This window comes from Columba livia, chromosome 1, assembly GCF_036013475.1.
Source record: "Columba livia isolate bColLiv1 breed racing homer chromosome 1, bColLiv1.pat.W.v2, whole genome shotgun sequence".
NCBI lineage: Eukaryota > Metazoa > Chordata > Aves > Columbiformes > Columbidae > Columba > Columba livia.
Window position 1 is genome coordinate 120,092,483 of NC_088602.1, and position 22,887 is coordinate 120,115,369.

The 22,887-nt window shown below is 38.8% G+C and overlaps 1 protein-coding gene across 1 annotated transcript in view; it reads left to right on the top strand.

The window, feature by feature from the left end:
* The window catches only part of GABRB3 (gamma-aminobutyric acid type A receptor subunit beta3), a 115,728-nt gene that overhangs the window by 65,613 nt on the left and 27,228 nt on the right, over positions 1-22,887 (top strand). Inside the window, exons 4-6 of the mRNA XM_065075363.1 lie at positions 14,925-15,145; positions 20,801-20,883; positions 21,963-22,100. Of these exons, the coding sequence (XP_064931435.1) occupies positions 14,925-15,145; positions 20,801-20,883; positions 21,963-22,100 (442 nt within the window). The remainder of the gene's footprint in view (positions 1-14,924; positions 15,146-20,800; positions 20,884-21,962; positions 22,101-22,887) is intronic.

Consider the following 22,887-nt stretch of genomic DNA (forward strand, 5'->3'; position numbering starts at 1 on the left):
TCCCCTGGTGCAACTTGTCTTATCACTTGTTACTTGGGAGAAGAGACCAACCCCCTCCATGCTACAACCTCCTTTCAGGTAGTTGCAGAGAGTGATAAGGTCTCCCTTCAGCCTCCTTTTCTCTAGGCAAAAAAACCCTAGTTCCCGCAGCTGCTTCTCATCAGACTTGTGCTCCACACCCCTCACCAGCTTCGTTGCACTTCTCTGAACTTGCTCCAGCACCTCAATATCTTTCTTGTAGTGATGGGCCCAAAGCTGGACACAGTATTTGAGTTGCAATGGGTGAGAACAGTGTAGAGGCTGCATGAGGGGCTATGGGACAGAAGGTTCCCGTCTGAGGAGACATATAATTGAGCAGAGAATCGTGCCACATGGGTTTTATAGTTCAACTTCTGTCTCTTGACGTAGACCAGAAATCTACGTAATTGCTGTTACAAAGGGTAAGTGCATCACTTTTAACCAATTTAAAAATCTTCCAACATGTAAAAAACACTGAAAGAAAATGTGAATGGTGTTGCAGTTGGAAAATAAGGTCAAGAATATTACCCCTATCAATCAACATAAATTGAAAAGAACACAGTTCTGAATTCAAACTCCAAACTAACTTAAATTTCACATAGACTAAATACATCTCTGATCTTCAAACAATATTTTCACTTGGAATAATGTATCTCTTGTGTTTATTTGCTAACTTCTCAAATATAAAACAGATATTTTAGCTACCCGATTCATTGCCATGTCATTTGCTTCAACTGCATTTTACCTCTACTTCACAAAAATCTAATTTTTTGGTATTCTTATTCATGCTATGCATATACAAGTATCGAAAGGTAATAATTAGATGCATCTGCTTACATTTGCCAGGAGCAGATGTTAGACAAATTAAAGGGAACATAACTATCACTCAGCATCATTAAAGAAGTGACTCTATAATAATTTCTGAACTTTGACAGGCAGTTAAATATTCTACATTGGCATATTTATGCTATTTGCAAAAATGTGGTGTGCAAAATTTTCTTCATATGCAGTTGAATGAAAAGGGAATTGTGTAAGTGTTCCAGGTCACAACTTCTACTTTCTTTCCCCACGGAATGATAAGTTGCCAGCCCTGACAGCAATGCTTATAAATGCCACAGGACAAGGACATCAGCTCATGAACATCTCAGCAGAGTCCTAAATGACTTAATAGTGCACTCCAAGAAGATAAGGACATGAGAATGGCGTTATGAAGTGAGACCGGAAATCCATCTTTCTTGACTTCCCATTTCCAACCATGGACAATGGTAAAGGCTCTAGAAGAGTGTAAAGTAGGATGAGACTAAATTGTGGTATTTCTTTGATATTCTCCTAGCATCGAACTATGAAACTGCTCAGGGGCTTTCTGGGACTGCTGTGCATTTTTGATGTCAAGCAGTGGGTAAGAACTGCCTAGTTAAAACATGGACATACATGCACATAGGCATGGAAATAGAATATCCTTTCTATTGTTCTGAGCCTAACATCTGGTAATTTCTTTTTCTGCTTTCTGTTTCTTACAAGTTAGGAGCTGTGAAAGCTGTTGGCCTCCTCCACAGCATTATTATAGATATCTCCAATATACCTCTTAGTTGCTTCTTTTCTAGGCTTCTTTTCTAGCCTTTTCTAGTCCTTGTGTATTTAGTCTGTCTTTATATAACAGATGTTCTGTGCCTTTCATTACCGTGGCTGCAGTTCCCAGTACCTTGTTATGCTCTGTCCTGTTGAGGACAGGGCCCAGAACTGCATGCACTCTTCAATATATAAGTAGGCTAAAATGATGCAACACAGTGATTTTTCCTTTTTCCTACGTCTTAACATTCTGTTTGCTTATTTTGACCTTACAGAATATTGAACTGATCTCTTAATAAAATTTCTGATTAATATCGCAACCTGTTTTTTTCCTGAGAGGTCACAGTTAGCTCAGAACCTGCCCCTTGGTCCATATTGTTTTTTTCCCCAATGTAAACTACTTTGCATCACCATTAAATTTTATCTGTTTTATCACTCAGGTAGCCAGAATGCTGCTGTGCTTCTGCACCTCCTCACACATATTTTGTTTTTACTATTCTGGGAAATGTTGTAGCAAATATAAGTACCTTAATGTGCATCCCCTATCTATGCTGTTTATGAGGATGATGACCAGAATGGAGTCCTGCATAGATCCCCATTCAGGTCTGAAAGTGACCTCCCGCTGTTGTGAGAACTGACTGCTGGGCTCTGCTGATTGTTTCTTGTCTTTTACCTGGTCATTAATCACTAGCAGGAACTGCTTTCTTGTTCTACCAGGTTTTGTTCAAGACCATTTGATGATTTATAATAAGTGTTTATGTCTTTAGCAAATTACTGCTTATGTGGTTTTGGCTTGCTTTTCTGTGTTTATCTTATCTATTTTTTTCTCCTTTGGATGTGACTTCTTATTTTTGAAGTACATCTTTTTAGTGCCAATAGAATTATTCACCTGAAATTTTAAACATTCTGGGTTTTGTTTGTTTTTTACTCAACAGTTATTTTTGATATACAGAAGTTCATATTATGATGGCTATAAACAATCTCTCTTCCAACTTGGAAATGAGCTGTGTCATTTTTATACAATTTATTTTTTGAAATGAAATACTATTTTAATGTCATTTTAGACTTTTCTCAGTTTTAAAATATTATTTCCCCATTCCATCAGGGTTATGGGGCAGTTATTCTGTCACAGTATTTTGACCCATGACTTGAACATTGCTCTAAACCAAGTCAAGAGGGTCTCGCCTTCTTTCAGCTTCCACTGAAAGCTCCTCCATGAATCAGTCATTTGTGGTGTCATTTAGTCTCTGCATCACACCCCAACCTGACATTTACTCACTCTATGTGGGGGTGATTGAAATTTCTGATTACTAATTTGTTTTTTGCTGTCTCTTAAATCTCTCTTGGCACCTCACTGACACCATCATCATCCTGATTAGGCAGTGAGAACTGATTTCTAATATTTATGTAGGCCTGGCATCTTAATCCGTAGAGATAATGTGTTAATGTTCAGTACAGTTAACTATCTGATGCGAAGGTTTCTATAACATATACTTTATCCTTCTTTTTCTTGCCTTTGTGGTTTGTTTTATGTTACAGGTTTCCACGGACAGCTTTCCTTCCATCAAGCCTCTGATGCTTCTGTTAGGTCAATAGTCTCACTTAAAACTAGGTATCTTAGTTCCTTTGCCTTATTTTAAAACTTCTAGCATTTCAGTAGTAGCTTGTATGCATTTGATCTGGTTGCTTTTTCTTTTTTTTGCCATCTTTTTAACTTGTGTCCTAAATGAGTTTTGCCAGCTTCTGCCATATCTTTTTTTCAAGGATATAAAGCTTTTATAATTTCACCCATTTATGATTCATCCCCCAGTCCAGATTTTCTTCTACACCTTCTTCTTCCCCCTCTCTGTTAACCTCCCTGGTTTTTAGTTCCAGCAGCTTTACCTTAATTCTATTTCTGCTGTACAAGCTTTGTACAAAGTTTGCCCACTTCCTGATTAAAAAGTGGTATCTTGCCTCTTAAACGCACTTTACTGCTTCTGAGGTATTTGTCAGTAGTAGATGAATTAGGTAAGTAATTGAGCAGTGGTTATAGGCTGTACCTGTGGTAGGGAAGACTCGGTTTCTTTAAATAAATGGTTTGTGTCTTGACTTCTGAATTTGAGGAGTGCCTTTGAAATCACTGTGTCCATCTAGCACAAGATTTATATGAGTAATTTTGCTGCAGGAGAAGCATTACATAAAGCACACTAACTGTCTAGTTGCCATGGTTTAACCTCAGCTGGCAACAAAGCACCTCCAGCCACTAACTCGCTCTTCCCCAGTGCAATGGTGTAGAGAATAGGAAGGGTAAAAGCCAGAAAACTTGTGGGTTGAGATAAAGACATTTTAATGGGCAAAGCAAAATCTGCACACATAAGCAAAGCAAAACAAGGGATTCATTCACTACTTCACACTGACAGGCAGGTGTTCAGCCACCTCCAGGAAAGCCAGGCTCCATTGTGTGTAATGGTTACTTGGGAAGACGAACGCCATCACTCCGAACATCCCCTCCTTCCCTCTTCTTCCCCCAGGTTTATATACTGCACATGACGTCGTATGATGTGGAATATCCTTTTGGTCAGTTGGGGTCAGCTGTCCGTCCTGTGTGCTTTCCCAGCTTCTTGTGCACCCACAGCCTCCTTGCTGGTGGGGTGGTGTGAGAGGCAGAAAAGGCTTTGACTTTGTGTAAGAACTGCTCTGTAGTAGCTAAAACATCACTGTATTATCAACACTGGTTTTGGTGCAAATCTAAAACATAGTCCCATACTATTAATAGGTACTGTGAAGAAAATCAACTCTATCCCAGACAAAACCAGTGCACTAGTGAGGGAAAAACACTTTGTGTAGGGGAGGTATATAGACCAAGGTTTAAATTCTCGATGTTTCCACCAAATTTACAAGGAAATAGAAATATTTTCATTCTATCCTTCCAGTTGGTACTACACTAGTGATTGTTGCTATACACAAGTAGCCCCTTCTACATACAATTATTTGAAGTGAACACACAACAGAATGCAGTGTTTCATCTTTGCAGGTATCTTGTATTGCATATATATCTTGATGTCAGAAAATAACCTACAACAGCCTTGAGGAATGTGTTGTTACTGTACGCAGATCATTGGATCATAGAATTGTTTGAGTTGGAAGGGACCTTAAAGATCATCTAGTTCCAACACCCCTCCCAGGGGCAGGTACACCTTGCACTAGACCAGGTTGCTCAAAGCCCTGTCCAGTCTGACCTGAAACACTTCCAGTGATGGGTCATTCACAACATCTCTGGGCAGCCTGTTCCAGTGCCTCACCACCCTTACGATGACAAATTTCTTCCTTATATCTAATCTAAACCTACTTTCTTACAGTTTGAAGCCATAACCCCTTGTCCTATCACCACATGCCCTTGTAAAAAGTCCCTCTCTGGCTTTCTTGTAGGCCCCCGTTAGGTTTTGGAAGGCTGTTACAAGGTCTTCCCAGAGCGTTCTCCAGGCTGAACAACTTCAACTCTCTCAGCCTGTCCTCATAGGGGAAGTGCTCCAGCACCCTGATCATCTTCCCTGGTCATCTTTGTGGTCCTCCTCTGGACCTGGTTGAGCAGGTCTATGTTTTTTCTATGTTGGGAGTCCCAGAGCTAGACACAGTAGTCCAGATGGAGTGTCACGAGAGCAGAGTAGAGGGGAAGATTCACCTCCCTTGACCAGTGGCTATGCTGCTTTTGATGCAGCTGAGGATATGATTTGCTTTCTGGGCTGCGCACATTGCTCAGTCATGTTTCATCCACCAGTACCACAAAGTCCTTCTCTGGAGTGCTGTTCTTAATCCACTTATCACCCAGCCTATTTCCATGTTTGGGATTGCCCCAACCCAGGTGCAGGACTTTGCCTTTGGCTTTGTTGAACTTGATGAGGTTTGCATAAGAGGGAAAGTAACCAACATATTATCCACTACAGGATCAGATTTGCTCTAAGTATCCTAAGTAGATAAAAACCCCTGGGAGTGCTCGCTGTCATCAGAGAACTCCACTTTAACAAATACCGTTACTAAAACTGGAAGTTTTGGAGAATTGTGAGTAAACACGTTTCCTGTCGGTCGTGTAGACCACCCTGTTTGTGGCTTCAGGAGTTTGGCAGTATTGCAGTTTGAAACCCTCCTCATTTTTCTTTATTCAGTGACACATTTTTATTCCCTGATTCCAAAAGCTATTAGGAGATCTTTGGAGGGTGTTCAGATCACATGCATGACGGGAGATGCTCCTTCAGGAAGACCTTTCCCTTTAAAACCACTCAGCCTGATTTTTTAAATGGTACTAGCAGGGGACATACACTTTTCCTCTTCTTTTGCAAGGCTCTGTGTAGCAAGAGGTTTGTATGGGGGTTGAATATTACACATGATTGTAATATTTCCTCTTGGATGCATTGTTTGGGTTTTTTTATCCAGTTATTTATTTTGCACTTTACCAAGGTTTGTGAGCATAGCTGTGGCACGTGGTGAGTTTATCCTACCCACAGTAATGAGCTTTTAGCAAATGCATCGTTTTACTTTTGACTTAGCATGCATCCCAGTGTTGTTACTGTAAGATGTAAAGTTGGATTTAGCGTAACTGATAGAATGAAAGGGTGAAGAGAGAGGAGCTGGCAGCATAAATAACGTGTCTGGAGGGAAGGGAATAGGCAGGGAAGTTCAGTGATCACCTTACCAACTCTCTGCCATTGTGGAGAAATCTTTTCTAGTTTATTTCCTTACTCAAAAAACAACATATAATATCCTGGTCCCAATGAACTGTCTGTTTACATATAAAGAGCCACAGCTGCCCCCTGATGTGGTGTCTGTGTTAGCAGGGGCTGCCCATGGGACCTGGCAGCCAGGGCCTGTCCCAGCCCCAAGCAGTAGCAGAGCACTTGGGGGGCACCAACCCCGGGCCGCGTCCTGCAGCTCCCTGAGGATGGGGACAGGCTAAGGCAGGGACATAGGCCCATGGGTGGGCCCTGCCCAGGGGGCCTATGGCTGGGCAGGGCAGGGCTCTGGGGAGCTGGAAACCAGCCCTGCTGTGGTGTCCCTGGGGCAGGGGCTGTCAGCCCCAAGGAGCTGACATGGGGTCCTGGACCCTGGGCAGGGCAGGGGAACCTGGTGGGGAGGACCATTGAGGTCTGGGGGTGTTCTCCAGGACTGGGACACACAAATGGCATGTGCCACAATATTGAAACGTACACAGATCGTGTTTCAAGTTATGCACTTTAAAAGCATTTGATGGCCATGCTCTCTTTCTCAGAAGGCATTTTGTTCATAGTGTCTGTCTTTAATAGGTTTTCCTATAACAATATCTGATGGTTCGGATAATCACTGGCAGCAACTAGAAATCTGGGTGTCAACCTTGTTGCCCTGCTGCCAGCGAGATTGTCTGGCTCCCATTTTGAGCAAATGAATAGATTTGGAGGTGTGAAAATTTAAAAAGTTCTTCCCACAGTGGAGTAAATATTCTTTTTTTAAGCAAAAAGTGTGGATAGGAACAGATATGTATTTCGGTTTTCATTCAAGGACATGTTTCCTTTAGCTGTCTGTTTTGTGTTGTTAACTCCTGAGTGATTAAAAAAAATATAATGCGAGTTCTGGAGTGCCTTTAGAAAGGTCTTTTTGTAATACTGTGGTGACAAAAAGGCTGTTGACTTTTCACTCTGAAATACAGCTTTACTGAAAATTGGTTTGGATTATTTTCATGGTCAATTATAACAAATAAGAGGAGCGTCGAACTATATATTTATGGCCCCAGTATTTAAAACACACCTGTATATGCCCACCTATGGAGGCTCTTAACTACCTCCATCACTGCTCTTCTAGAACACCATGAAAAGAATTATGCATGCAATAGTCTAAGAAATAGAAAGACCTAAACAGATATGGCAAATAATATCAACTTACAAGGCTTTCTTTGGGTTTGTTTTTCCTTCCAGGTTTTTATCAATAATTCAGGTAGTACCAGTGAGAGACATAGGTTGATATGGAAAGATCAAAACAGAAGTCCTTCATTCTCTAAAATGGGTAGTTGTTAGATCCCCAAATTATAGCCTCTGTTCATATCTCATATCTGGAAAAAACGTCCCATAGCTTTAAGATTTTTAGGGCACTAGCTCATTTCTCTAGTTCACTGATGGCACATCCTGCTATTGTGTAGGAGGCAAAATCCATTACTTGTCAGTTCCCATCCTTCTAAGGTCAGCTGCCTCAATTGTGGGAACCAGCTGACAGCTGATAGAAGTTGTTTTTTTACTTCCCTGTAGGTTGTTAGCAGAATTTCAATTAATGCAATTAAATGTACCTGTATTCTTGAGGTCCTGTCAGCTCTAAAATAAATAAATTTGTGCTTCATGAATCAAGTTTAGTGCCTCACTAAGCCCAGCATTATTTTTCTTTTTTTAAAGTTGGCTTTTTTTTGCTTGGTTGGGGTTTTTTATAGGGTATTTAGGTTTTTTTTCCTTGATCTCTTTTAGAGTTTTCAAGTATAGCCTCTAAATATTTGACATTTCTATTCTTCCTTTTTAGGAGGGCTCCATCAGATGTTGAATTCTATGTTCTATCTGTTCATCATCAAATGGATTTTTGATTGCAATTTGCCACACAATCTTTGGACAGATCTTCAGGGCTGTAGTGAAAGATCATACTTCTTTTAGCTAACTTTCTGCCACCAGATCAGAGAGTATGATACCCTTGATGTGTAAAGGTGTATGTTAGTTTTTCTTTGATCAGTTCTTTGGGAATAGAAACTCCTGATTACTGAGAAGTCTATGGTGTTGTCATACCTGTGATGCTCTGAATCAGAGAAAGAATATTTAAGTATTCTACCCCCACCCCTGTCATGGATAAAATAGCCCAGACTGACTTCTTATTGTTCTGATTTATGTCCCTGAGCTGAAATATTTGCAGGCACTTTCTTCTGTCTCTTTCTGTATTTTCTTACCAAAGCTCAGCTTGCTTTCTTGTCAGCTGGTGTCCTCTGATGTTCAGATGAGAGAACAGCCCAAGAGCGGGAAGGCATCCCTGCCAGTCTGTTGTGGGCACAGGAACACGTGCAGAGAAAAGCCAATACCAAGCTTTTGAAGAGTGAGCTCCCGTGGCCATGGTAGAAAGGTGCCATGGGGCAGTATCAACCAGGGGTGCCCAGCTACTCCCTTCATTTCTGTTGAGAAACTGCTGTTGCGGTGACTACTACCTGTCCCCGAAAAGCCAGGGAGAAGCTGCTTTGGCCAGTTGCTATGTCAACCGTGCTCCCTGTGCCTGCAGAAAGCCAAGCGCTGGTTGGTATGGCAACCCTCATCGGAGCACTCGGAGATGCTCGGTGGGGGACAGGTTCATTGGAGAAACCACTGTGGTTGCGGTGGAGACGTAAACCCTTGTGCCAAAGGGTATGAGAGGGCAGGAAAGACCCATGCAATTATATGTTTTTTGGAAAACTTTATTTTGTAGTGTCAAAGGGTTTCTTGGAGGCTAAATATTTCCTTAGATCTGTTTGTAACACCAACCTTGTGTGTTCCAGTAGAAGAGGAAAAAAATCATGGTAATTTGGTACAAAGGACACCAAGATAACATGTACATATGGACGTTCACAGTGAAATCAGTGTAATGGAGCTGCTTTAACATCTTAACAAAAGAGTGTTTTAGCCACATGCTTGGGAAAATATGTGCCATGTTTTCAACCAGTCATTATCACAGGGCTTTTGAGTGGTTCCAGAGAGAAACCTGGATGAGGATCTTTTAGGTGAGATGAATCTTGAGAATAATGGCAGGTAGACCAAGAAACATTAGGGGAAGGTGCTTTGGTGGGGGAGGGTGGATGTGTGTGTGTGTGTGTGTGTGTGTGTGTGCGTGTGTGTGCGTGTGTGTGTGTGTGTGTGCGTGTGTGTGTGTGTGTGTGTGCGTGCATGCAGAAATCTCTTTCACTCAGGCTGCTCACTAACTACTTCAAACACTAGAGAGTTTCTAATCAGGCAGTTTCCTTGTAAGAAACTTTGCAGAAGAATAAACTTCAGTGATTTTTTTCATTCACTGACAGTTAAATAAGTAATATATAGTTTATACATTGGGCAAATCAGAATGTCAGCAGGTAAAATGTAAAGTAAAATTTTCTTTAATAAAATCTTTTGTTTAATAAAACTTTTTTTAAAATATGAAAGTTGCTGAAACGTTTGAAAATTTTGAATACTGAGAAAAATGTTTAAGTGATCACCTCACATAACTGACTAGTATTGCTGGTAAATTCTGACTTCCTAAGATTAGCATTTCTGAAAATGTTTTTTATTATATTCATATTTAACTGTGTGAATTAATGTGTGCATGAATCCCTTTCTCAGATCTCTTCTGTGTATAATAGGGGACCAACTGACGGCTATGTTGTCAAAGCATAGGATTCGTGAGTTTGGCTTTGCAATTCACGTTGGGCTTATTGGGAAGAAGGTAACTCAATCATCAGTGTTTCAGGAATAATTCCTTATACTACAGCAGCTGTATTGAATTTTTGAAATAATGTGGAAGGTGAGGGAAGAGACCTTGAAGCTATGCGAAGACTAAGGCATGGATTTCAACTCATCTGTTTATCCACTGAATGAGTATTTACTTCATTAACTCGTAAAAACCAAATAATCTGAAAGCTGATGCTAATAATCCCATTTGTCTGTTAGGTCAAGAAAACCAGAATGTGAATTTAAATCCAAATGCAAATCTAAGACAAGAATTGGCATTTCAAGTAGATACAAAACTGTCCTCCGAAGCAGTGGAGTAGTTCATTTTTGCATATTTTTTCTGTATTTCCAGTAATTTTCAATACATTTATTTATTTTGCATGAATAATTTACTTTTATTAACTGCCATATTAACAGTATTTCATCATAATTATTATTGTAGTGTTCTATCTAACAGTCATTTTAAACAAACACATTTTTACAACTAATGGAAAACTTTAACATCCTTGAAACATAACACATTAAGACTGTAAACAGTGTTAGTCAATTTTAGAGCATTACTGCTGCTATAAGGCTGTTATTTTGAAGAACAAATTATACTTTAAAATTTTTCTTTTTATTGAGTGCAGGAGAGAAAAGCTAAAGATAACAAACCCTGTAACAGAAAACAAATTATTGTTTGCTTTTAAGATTGCAGCATATTAGTATTTATTATTTATTAGTCCTATAGTCACTAAATGAGGTACTGACTATACTATAATATACTATATGATAATATCTTCTACCTGTCTGAAGTGGTTTTGTACTTGAATCATAGTTGTGCTTCCTACATGTTAAGTATGTGAAGAGACAAATATAATGTAGAAAACACTTAAAAATGTCTTTGTATGTGGTTATCACCTTACAATATCTGTGAGTCTCTGTAATTCTTGTTTAAGATGTTTTGAAATAATAGATAATAGACACAAAGAATACTGGTATGTTATGCTCTATCTTATTGTGATATAGGCCTCTTCACCATTGTATATAAATTCCTTCCCAAGTATTACCTATTATTTGAGTTTTTTTCTTTCCCCAGGAATAATTATGTGGAAAAAACACAAGCATACTTTTCTGTGTGCCTTTCCTTCTATTAGTGGCATTGTTGCAGTGCTAGAAAGTCAAGGATGCGCACCACTGTTCCTTGTCCTTGTAGGATGTTCCATGGTCTTTGAATACACAAAAGAAAGCTCATGTTGCCTGTGCAGTCCAGCTTTTCCAATTTTGAGGACATTTCTCCTGTACTTCAACAGCACCATGTTTGGCATTCTGTTAGAGCTCTGAGTGATTTTGTTACCATTCTTGACCTGAAGTATCTATTACTGTGAGGAGTGGGAGAGGGGAAAGGGGGACCTTGGATGTGGCATGGTATTGTACAGGAAAGAAATATGATTTATGGAGGCCTTTGCTGCTGAGGAGAGTGTCCACTGCTCTGTGTGGTAGCTAGAATTTCCTAAAGCTGGCAGCTCTGTGTCGTCTTTGACATACAATAGCGCCCTAATGCAGTAGCTGTAGTGGGATTAATCTCTTCTAGCTTTAGACATCTACCCTCTTGACCTCTGTATCAGAGCTAGTCATCGTAAACTCCCCTGGAGGAAGGTAGCCCTTAATAAACTTTGTAGGCTCCTTACCTAGGGGTAAAAGGCCATTTTCTCGTTTTACCTGACAAATACCTACTGCATTTTTTCCACTCCACACTCAAATTGCTTTTGCCTTTTCTTCTATAGTATCCAAAAAAGGAAAACTTCCTTTATGGGTACAAAACCTGGCAAATTAGCTATTAAGAATGAGAGTTGACATCCTCATGGGTTTTAATAAGCTTATCTTTTGCTGGTGGTGACTTTGGTAGAGCTGCCCTAAGGAACTGGCCTTTCCTGCTCATTTTATCAGTCCTTGCACAACCAGGCAGTTTCAGTGCAGTTCAAATATGAGTTTGCTGCTGCTTTTTGCTTTGAGGTGATGAGAAAAAGTGTGATGGTGAACAAGCATGGTTCATACTCATTCTTTCTGTTCCATTGTGTTCAGAGCAGGTGAGGCTGGCAGAGCACAGGTGTACAGTGACCTTCAAGGTGTGTGACAGCACGCATGGTTTCTTGGGCACCTCATTTCTGACACGTCTGTTGTACAAAGTGCAGAGAGAGGGGTTAGACAGACGTGTCAGTGCATCAGTATAACACATTGCCATTGCAGAAGATGCTGTGTGAGCATTTTCCTTAGTAGATAACAAGTGAAGAACTGGGAATGAGCTGGTATTTTACATGCAATAATGTACTTTAAAAAAAACAAACCCAAAACCTATTTCAGGGTATCTTTGCTTTCAGTGCATGCAAATATAGTAATATACATTAGCAGGCGTATAGATAGGTTTTTTTGTGTAAAGCTAAGATGAAAGAAGATGTGAAGGTTAATTGAGAAAGCAATAAGGAAATTTGTACCTTAGATGATGTATTTTGGAAGTTTGTCTTTCGGTCAAGGCACTGGAAGTTCCTGATGTTTACTGGATGTTGCTGTTTCTGTGTCTAATTTTTAAACCTTTTTCGTCTGTTGTTCCCTGCCATAGTAAATTTTATTATTTAAAAAGAAAATGACAGACTATTACTGCTTGTATTGTTACGTATGTTTTATTTAGCTAGTTAATTACTTCAGTCATTAGCATTAGCTGTTAACATGTGTTTCATCTCAAGCCAAAAGGAAAAGGAGGCTAGCCTGAAGCTCTTTCGTGTTCAAATGTGCTGCTTCTCTTATATTTTGATGCTACCTGCTTCACTTCTTCCCATGCTGTGTAGTGCCACCTCATTTCTTTATTTCTGTTTAGCACTGTGTTGTGCACATACTGTACATTTACACATAGCGAGCTTTTCGTGTACTGCTCATGTGTCCACAGCTTTTATAATCCCCGAATTCTTGACATTGACCACTATAGAAGCCAAGCACGTAGCAAATTTGGAATGTTAATAGTAACAAGCTTTAATTAGAGTGAAACAGAGCTGGTAGATGATATTTGTTCTAATGCATCAGTGTCACCAAATTGGTTGCAGAGAACATGAGGAGAGATGTAGTCTTCCTGACACACACAGAGGTGTGAGGCAGGTGTACCCAGTGCAGCATTTACCTCCTTCAGCAATGAGCAGAGACCGTTAGTCCCATTGAAGAAAGCTTCTGACCAAAAGGTCGGAGAACGTACTACTGAGCAGTCATGTCAGATCTGAGTTTTGAGGAATGAGCTTCCTTCCAGGCAGTTCTACATGAGCTCTTTTTTCCATCACCGGGCCCTTTTCTTGTCAAAGGTCTCCTGTTAGTTTCCTAAAATTGGAACAGCTTGTCCTTGATAGCTATAATGATAATTTTTCCAAGCAATTAAAGTCGATTTCTTAAAGCTGTAGCTTCCTCATTAAAGAGAGTGAATCCCTGAATAAAATATGCAAAGGATCTGAGTGTGAACGGTGTTCTCAAGTTTCATTCGATTTCAAGGGAAGGCTGTAGGGCTTGAGGAAAGACAGGCAGGATCAGTCCTTGAAATTGGATTGTCTCCACATGAAACCCATTACAGGAATGGACGGTTCCCAACAGCCGTACTAAGAAAGCCTGAGCATTCTTTTCCCAGACAAGCAGCAAGTCTCAGGAGTTTTGCATCACCAGCTTGTAGAACCAGATGCAAATGCAGGTATCCTGTGGCTTGCACACCTGCTGCTAAATATTTAAATGTGTTTGGAGATCACATAAATTTCTCAGTGTTCTTTGAAGAGTTTCATGAAGAGTTTTGTCATTTAGAGCACTTCTGTAATTTGGAAATCAGAGTTTTATTGGCTTGTACTTAACAATCTCATTTTTTTTTGTTGTTAAATATGGCAGTATTGTCATACCTAAACCAAATGGTTTCTTTTGTTGTAAACATTCATTTCCATATAAGAAATTATTACTTTTAAGGTGTTCACCTTTTTATTTTTAAGGCATAAAAATAGGCTCTCTAGAAATAAAAATGTCCTTCCACACTTTGAAAGTCATGAGAGAAAGAAAAGACAAAGGTTTTTCTTTTCTGAGAGCGAATTATCTATGTGATTTGTTTTTTCAGTTTTGCTGCCACTTAACTTTAAAGTGTTCCCAGATTTTTAAAACTATTTTTAATAATACCATGAACTAATGAATGAGGCCTCTTGTCAAAGACTTTCCAAATGTTTCAATATATCATTATTACAAGGTGATCGAGCCAGGTTAGCAAATTCTGAAATGAAATAAAGAATTTTAAAATGGATGTTTTAAGCTTCTGTATCCATGTTTAGACTTCTATGTTAGTGATCACAGTTCATAGCAGACATCATGAAATGGGACTTTACTACAATTTACTGTTTTTCTAAGTACTGATGTAACTTGTTGATGAGAAAATCTTTATGTCAGTGCAAGATGCAGTCTTACAGAAAGGCACATGTGTAAAGAACATCTTTAGAGCTTAATTTTCAGGAGAAGACTTGCATACTGCTTCACAATATTTGGAATGTTTTTCCATTAATCTATCATTTTTAAAAATGGGGAAGATCGCAGTATTTACCTGTTATCTGGTTTATCATTCCACAAACATCATCATTTTGGGTAGCTGTCAGGTGAACTACGTGAGACAAAAGGAAGAACGGGACAAAAAATACCAATACTACCTGGATTTCGTAAGATTCAAAATGCTCCCTTAGACTAGAGTGATACTGAATTATTAGGAAGATTTTATAAGTGATGGGAATATTTAATGTTTTTATGAAGCTTTTTCAATTAAAAAAACCCAAACCACACAACAGCGCAGTAAGCTAGTAACAGAGAAAAAAGAAATTCTTCTAGTTACACCAGATATGATTGACTGCTGTGCTTCTCTTTTTTCCTCACCAGGATTACACTTTGACGATGTATTTTCAGCAGTACTGGAGAGATAAGAGGCTGGCTTACGCTGGCATACCTCTCAACCTCACGCTTGATAACCGAGTGGCAGATCAACTCTGGGTGCCTGACACTTACTTCTTAAATGACAAGAAATCATTTGTGCATGGCGTTACTGTGAAGAATCGAATGATTCGCCTTCACCCAGACGGAACGGTGCTTTACGGCCTCAGGTCTGTGCTTCCATGATGAAGATTTCATCGCCATCATTATGTGTTGTTGATATTTGCTTCCCGGTGCAAGGTTATTACAAACATTTGGTTTGTAATATTATGTAACCTTCCCTGTAACTGCAAAAGATGCCCATAGAAACCAAATGACACACTCGATGTTTCTTAATTTTGCCAGAAGCGCCTTCAGTCAGGTTTTATCTCTTTCTGTAGAGTCACCATATCTGGAAAGCCCACTGGCTATAGGAAGCAGAAAGGCACTCATTGATTGCAAACCTGAAAATTTTATCCAAAATACAGGCGATAAGATTGAATAGGGATTCTTACAGTGTCTCATGATGTTTCTGTAGTCTGTAAAGAATAATCACAACAGCCCTGGTTGAACAGAGTCGGACATGGTTAAGACAATGACTATGAGTACCTCCAGTGATTTCTTCAAACAGGAATCAGCATCACAATGTGTTATATTTTAAACTAGAGGTACAAAGTGATCTTACGTTTTCCTACTTTCTACCTATTTTAGGCTTGACTTGTGTTTTCTTTATTTCCTGTTATAGCTTTTATGATTAGGAATGCTGAAAAATCCTTCCCTTAATAAAAATCTTTACACTAGCAAAAATCTTAAAGGAACACTCAGTAGTACCCAAAGGTTGCTTTCTTTGGACAGGTTACTCCATTTGCTCCAGTTTAAACCGTACCAGCAAAACAAGTATTTGCCAATGGAGGCTCTGTTTCCATCATTGGAACTTTCTTGTATTTTTAACCATAGATAAGATTGCTACACATAGGTAGTACAGGATAAAGAGTGTCTACTATAAAAATGAATGACATCTGAGAAGTGGTGCAGAAGGATTTTATGTCTAGTATAATTATTTTATCTGCTTTTTAATTTTTATCAACAGTTTAACTTTTTAGCTGACTTGAGTCTTGGCCCCTCACCTCTCCAACTCTTATTACATATAATGTATGGGCTATAATTGGATGAATCTTTCCAGACAAAATATAAATAGTCTCAGCCTATTATGAAAGTTTAAAGAAGTTTAGGATGTTGAGGAAACATTGTCTCTATAATTAACTGTTTTTAGCAAAAGGAGGCTTTCATCTTGCATACTTTTAACCCAATATGGAACACTGCAGGTTTAAGATTCTTTCTACAAATAGCTGAATATAACAAAAGTTGCAAGATATTTTTGTTTCCTTTACTCTATCTCAAGAACCATCCCCACAGTGAAATGTAATAAAAGAGTGAAGGAGATTAGGACTCTTGTGATCACAGTACTATATAGAATTCTTTCTTTCACACTCTGAAAACATTTGGAGTCATTCAGGTGAGGATTATCTGTCGTAAAATAGAGTATTTGAATAAGTTGTCCTACTCTTCTGCAAAACGTAAATGTCCACAAGCAGACTGCATTTTGCTTGATGGTATTTGCTTGAGAGGGATTTCACCAGTGGCTCGTGCGTGGTAACTTTCTTTGATTCCCCATTCCTCGGAAAGCATTCAATATCCATAGTGTGAAGCAGCTGAGTTACTTAATGAAGGTTAACTGTCTGAAATTCAGTCTTGGCAAAATACAAGGTATTGTGATCAGAAGGAAGAAAATATCTGAGCCTTAGCTCCTTTGATTTAAAGACTTGAACTTTGTGTTGCTCTCCTACTAGCTTAACTTCTTGTGTTGTGGCTTCAGAACATCCTGATGTCATTGGTCTCAAGCCACAGTCTGGAAGTGATGATTCATCTTGTGGGCTGAGACGAGAACCCTGAGTTTTATGTGCCACAAAACACAGGGTCACTGAGAAAAATAGGGAAAACTTTGGAGGGTTGCAGCCGATTATAGAATATCCATGGAACAAAGCAGTTCCTCAAAAATATATATAACGAAAGTGATCCTGAGGCCACACTGGCTGTGTTCGCTTCTGGACAATGTAGAATTTATCATAGTTTTGAAAGACTTGACCTTTGGTAATCCAAGGTTTCTCTCTACTTCAGAGAAAGCAGTTTGCTACTGCAGCGAAAGTCTGTGAAGATGGGGGAATGGCATAGTATCTCTTTGAAGTTCAACCCATTTCTAGGTATTTTTTTTCTGTGACCATGATACTGACATTGTTCCATCTCATTCAGAACAATATACAAGACATATGATGATACAACAGCTTTTTTTCATAATATACCAAAAAGGAAGTCATGACTTTATAGACCGGGGATCAAAAATATATTCTTTCCGACTGCTTGTGTGTTTGCCATATATAGAGCTCTTATTCGCAGGCAGTACAATGCTAAAGGTTATAAATAAATAGAGTGGAGGGATATGTTTGTCTTATCTGAAAGAACTCACATAGTTATCACCCAAATATAAAACATGATGGATGTTTGCAAGTTGAAAAGGTTAGCTGTGATAGATCAGACAAGGCAACCACACTTCTGTTCTTTTTTGGATGAGTGTATTTCTGTATCAAGATGAAAAGAGGATCAAATTAGCCATCGAGACTGAGACCGAGTCTCATAGGAAGTATTTATATTGCTTAGATTGATTTATATTGTAAGCTTTTGGGAGAAAGAAAATACCTTTCTGTTGGTTGTTTATGCAGCACCTCCCAGCACATCACAGTTGAGGTTCCTATGCAGTATATCAAAATAATCAAAGGCAATCAGCCAAGTAATAAGGTAGCAGAGAAGGGTAAGAAAAGTTCTATCATGATGACAGATATCTGGATTAGGGATTTCTAAACAATTAAAAATATTTCCTTTGTGTATTGCTTTCACCCAAAATGTATGTGTACCTGTGTACTGCTTTATCTTTGTCTGGCTCGTAATTGTTTCTCTGTCACTGCTGAGATGATGAGTTCTTGAAACCTTGTTGTCCTGCTGTGTCACACAGCATCCCATCCCATAAAAAAATAAACCTGCTTTTCTTGGGAGCGTGCACAAGCCTGAGCAATTAACATTTGCTTTTGGTGAGCATTTGAGCAAGTTAAATTTGCTTGCTTGAATATTCATTCAGGAGGGACCTCTGAGCACTCAACTTACTTGGAGTAGATGGGATAAGTCTGTTTTTATGCATGTCTAGCCGTATCTTCCTTGCTAGTAGATATTTATGAAATTAAAAACATACATTTTGCTGTAGTGTAAAAAGTTACTTGAGCAAGAGTGTGCAGTTTCTCATAGAGGAACTTGTGACACAGAACCACTATGGTATGTGAACAGGCAAAAATAAAAATTTATTCCTTAAAAAGTCATAAGGCAAGTAGTAAGTTGAATGCAAGTTGACCAGATGCATGGTTTTTAATAATTCTATCAAATTAAGCATTTGTAGAGTACATGTTTTCTGTATGGCTGGCCATTAAAGCTGGTTATACAACATAATAGTTACGATCCTGGTACCACACTCCCTCTTGTATCAACTTCGATTATGTGGATTCTCTTGCAGGATCTTAAATGAGCCCTGGGTTAGCTTGAGTGAATGTACTGAAGTGTGGAATAGAAAACTCATAGCAGCAACGCCCAAGTGTGCCTGCTTGTTTTACTTTGAGCACAGTTACCGATTGACTCAGGAGCAAGATCATTTAATTGCACAGTCAGTAGGGCTTTGTAACACTGATCACTGCTAAGACCTTGTCATTTAAAATGTTCGTCAATGATCACAGATTTAAGACTAAGTCTTCTCCTCTAAGACCCTAGGCTAGTCCTAGTTTTATATGCTTAGCTAGAGCTGCTAGTAGCTGTCATATTGAGGGGACATTAATCTCCATAATTAATAACCCTATGTCTAGAACCTCGCTTAGGGGTCCAGAAGGGCTCTTGCAGATGTTGACTGAAGAGATGTCCCCCTAAACTGCAGAGCAGCTGAGTAATTGCTGTTTGTAAGCTATTCCTGCCCACCGGGACATGTATTAACAGAGGAACCAGAGCATCTCCCAGCAGGCGGCTGGAGGAAGATTGACCTGAGTATCTTCCTGTGATAGAACACTTAGTACCTGAAAGCCTGTGGGACTAAGATAAGGGTCTTCAGAGGACACCCAGAGTGAACAGCATTTGTAGAGTTGTAGATCATGCCATAGGTATGGCTGGGAAGGACAAAGGTCAGCTGTGTGCCTTTCTCACTGGCTACTGGTAGGAACACAGGTGAGAAGATACGACAAGTAGCAGATCCTGGACCTTTTTCCTCTCCTAGTTCATCCATTGCCTTTGTGCTCATAGAACTGTCCCTCCCTGTGCAAAGAAATGACAATATTTTCTTACAAAAGCACCTTCTCAGTCAGAGGAGGGTGGCCTCTGTTGTCCTGTGAGATAGTTGTATTGGTCTTAATCCTTTCGTTTGCATATTATTATGTGGTTATCCATCTGAAATAACCTATATACTAAAGGATAAGCATTCTTTCCTTTCTTTTCTGGGAGACTGGATGGAGGATTCATAATAACAACAGAAGGGTTTTTTAGTGTGAAAAAGCTGAAGAAAGGCACCTAACAACTTTTCTCCTTTTGAAATGTTGCCCCTGAATTTTAGAGTAGTTTACAGTATTACAAGACTGTAATTTCTAAAGGTTAAGGGATTGAAGAGAAGGCTTCAAAACAGAAAACAGATGGACAAAACCTTGACATTGAGGGTTCCAGCTTTTAGAGGTACTTTTAAGGCATTTCCCCTCTCGTATTACTAGCACAAATTATTACCAGACTGTTACTTGTTTAGGAACTAACTGTGTACAAGATCTATCACTTGTTTATATCAGAAAAGGATCAGTAAAGAATGGATCTAGTCACTCCAAGAAGAGAATTCGAATGTGAAATTTACATGGAGCCATTATAAGGAAAATTATGCATAATAATGTACAGACTCTTGATGAAGGCTGTGATTCAGCAAAAGACTAAGATACATTGAAGATTAATAACGAGATATGATTATATCTGTCTAAAAGTTAGTACAAATATATAAGTCTACTAATTTAAAAATAAAGTGCTGATGCTGTGTGAAGCTGTTAATACAATGGTTTTGATTGTGCTTGTGTATTGTTGACACTCCTGATATAGAAGAGCTTAATGAAAAATGCAGATTCATTGATAGTGAAACATTTTGCACATTAATCCTTAGTGTGCTAAATTGCCTGCACTGGAAATCAGGAAGCAAAAATATATTGTTATTTGTGGAGAAAATTTAAAATTCTATATGACACTTAATTACAAAATCCTCTTTACTTTTGAAAACCAGAGAAATATATTCAACTTTGAAATTAAGTATTTTGCTGAACTTCAGGCATTTTTTCAACATTTCAGGTTTCTTCTAGAGCTGACATAAAACCAAAGTATCTGTTATTCACACAGCTCTAATCATTTTGACGTTTGTAGCAGACTTTTTTTGCTTCACATTTTCAGATATAAAGTCGTATTTTTTAATCTCAGCAAATGTTTGTGTAATGTTTGCATATGCAGATAGGTCCATTGAAGCCCAAAGGGACTGGTTGCATAAGGGTAAGTCACAATGGATTGTTCCATTGCAGTCAGTGCAATGCTTGTTACATTAAGCTGCTGCTCCATGTAAAACCATGGACCAGATTCTCATTTATTGTAAGCTATTCTTTAGAGAGTCCTCACTTCACAAAATGAACAAAACAAAACCTGGAATACTGGCTGTACAGTAATTCTCTGTGATGTTTGTATTACAGAATCACAACCACTGCAGCTTGTATGATGGACTTAAGAAGATACCCATTAGATGAACAGAACTGCACTCTGGAAATAGAAAGCTGTATGTACATAAGAAAATGCATGTAAAACCTTGTTCAGATGCAGGGTGGTTTTCCTTTTATAAAACTGTAATATTTACACTGATGTCTATAAACACTATGTGAATCATGTAATTATCACCTTTTGTTTGTTTATTTGACTTTTTAAAAAAATATAAGGGGTCATCCATTTCTAGATGGATGGATATATCCTAGAAAAATGGGTATAGGACAGAATGAAGCCACTGACTTGTCAGTGACAGTGACTGGATGCTTATCCTCAACACAAGAGAATAAATGTTCATATTTTAATCAGATTCCTTTTCAAGAGAGCAAACACTGTGATATCATTTTCCTTCAGTATGCTTTTTTATGCATGAATGGTCTTGTTACAGAACCCACCTGGGCTTTCAGATCAGCCCCATTTATGATTTGCAGTTGTGTTCTGCACAGAACCAGATTCTATCTTCCACCCAGTCATGTCCTAGGATTGCAAATTCAAATGTATCTTTGTACTTCAGGAGTTCCTACTCCAGTCCTGTTACTGGTCGGAGATTATGGTCCATATACAGAAAATACTAGTACATATTCTCTTTTCAACTGTAGTCCTCCACTACAGAAGCTAATGGAAATGCTGTGACTCACATTCTTCAGTTTAGAGGAAAAGATCTGCCACAGTTATTTTTGCCTGTATTCATTGAATAATCTGTCTTTTTCTGGTGTTTATCAGCAGAAATATACACTTGGTTTCATTGCTAAATGTGTATGATGTCTTAAATCATGCTAATCTGCAATTCTGCAGATTATTGGGTAGCATTTTCTGTCTTGTAGGGGCCATTAATCCTCATGTAAATTTTATGAGAGTGATACCAAAAAAGATAAGAAAAACAACAAAACAACAACAGTATTTTGCCTCAAATTCCTGCACAGATTGTAATGGCACAGCTTTTAGGGAGACCTTCCCACAGGCATGCAGAGCAGAACACCACTCCAGCTGTTCTGATTCTTTTCATTGCCTCAAATGACAAACCGTATGCACTGTGTTTGAAGGTGCATTTGAGTCTGCTGTTATTTCTGACTTACTCTCCTGCTTTGCCTGCAGACGGCTACACAACTGATGACATAGAGTTCTACTGGAGAGGTGGAGATAATGCAGTCACTGGTGTGGAGAGGATTGAGCTTCCTCAGTTCTCCATCGTGGAATATAGACTGGTGTCAAAGAATGTTGTCTTTGCCACAGGCAAGTATTGTAATTTTCTTGTTGTGTTTAATTTCTTTGTGTACAACAGTTATTGTTTTATTAATCATAATTATATATAGACTTAGCACTGTGTTGTGTGTTTGGCTAAAGAAATTACTTACTTGATAAAGTCTGGAGGCAGGAGTCCATGAAATAGCATATCTTGTTTATTTTTCTTTTTTTTTTTTTTTTTTTTTCGTGTGTGTGTGTGTATGTGATACTTAACCAGGTGCCTAAATATTTGTGATGTAAAAAAATAGGAAGCCATTCACCTCTGAGTCATCAGCTTAAATGTAGCATAAAGGACTGGTGATCCTACATAAGTATGTTTTGGCATACTAGGCCAAAAAGCCACTGTTTTTATCAACACTTCCCTACTACTTTTCAGTGCATATTTGTTTTGTTGTTGTATAGTGAATGTAATGCCATTTATATCTTGATTTGCACTGATGGGTATATAAGACTGTATGCACAGCCAATGCTATGATACTAAAACTAGATCCCTGGGTTTCCTTCTTGTTTCCTTGAATATGTAATAAAAGTTATGGTAACTCACAGCATTGGAAGTCTCCAGGTGACAAAGTGCAGCATTGATTCACATGTTCAATGTTACACACCAGCATAGGAAAATGTTGTTATATGTGACAAGACCAAAGCAACACATAAAGCCATCAGCAAGTGTGGGGCCACAGTTTGGGGGCTCCAGCTTTTCGTGTTCTTCAGACCACAGGAGTGTGCTGTTCCATCTGTCCCAGCACACTAGAACAAATGAAGCATGGCTCTATTA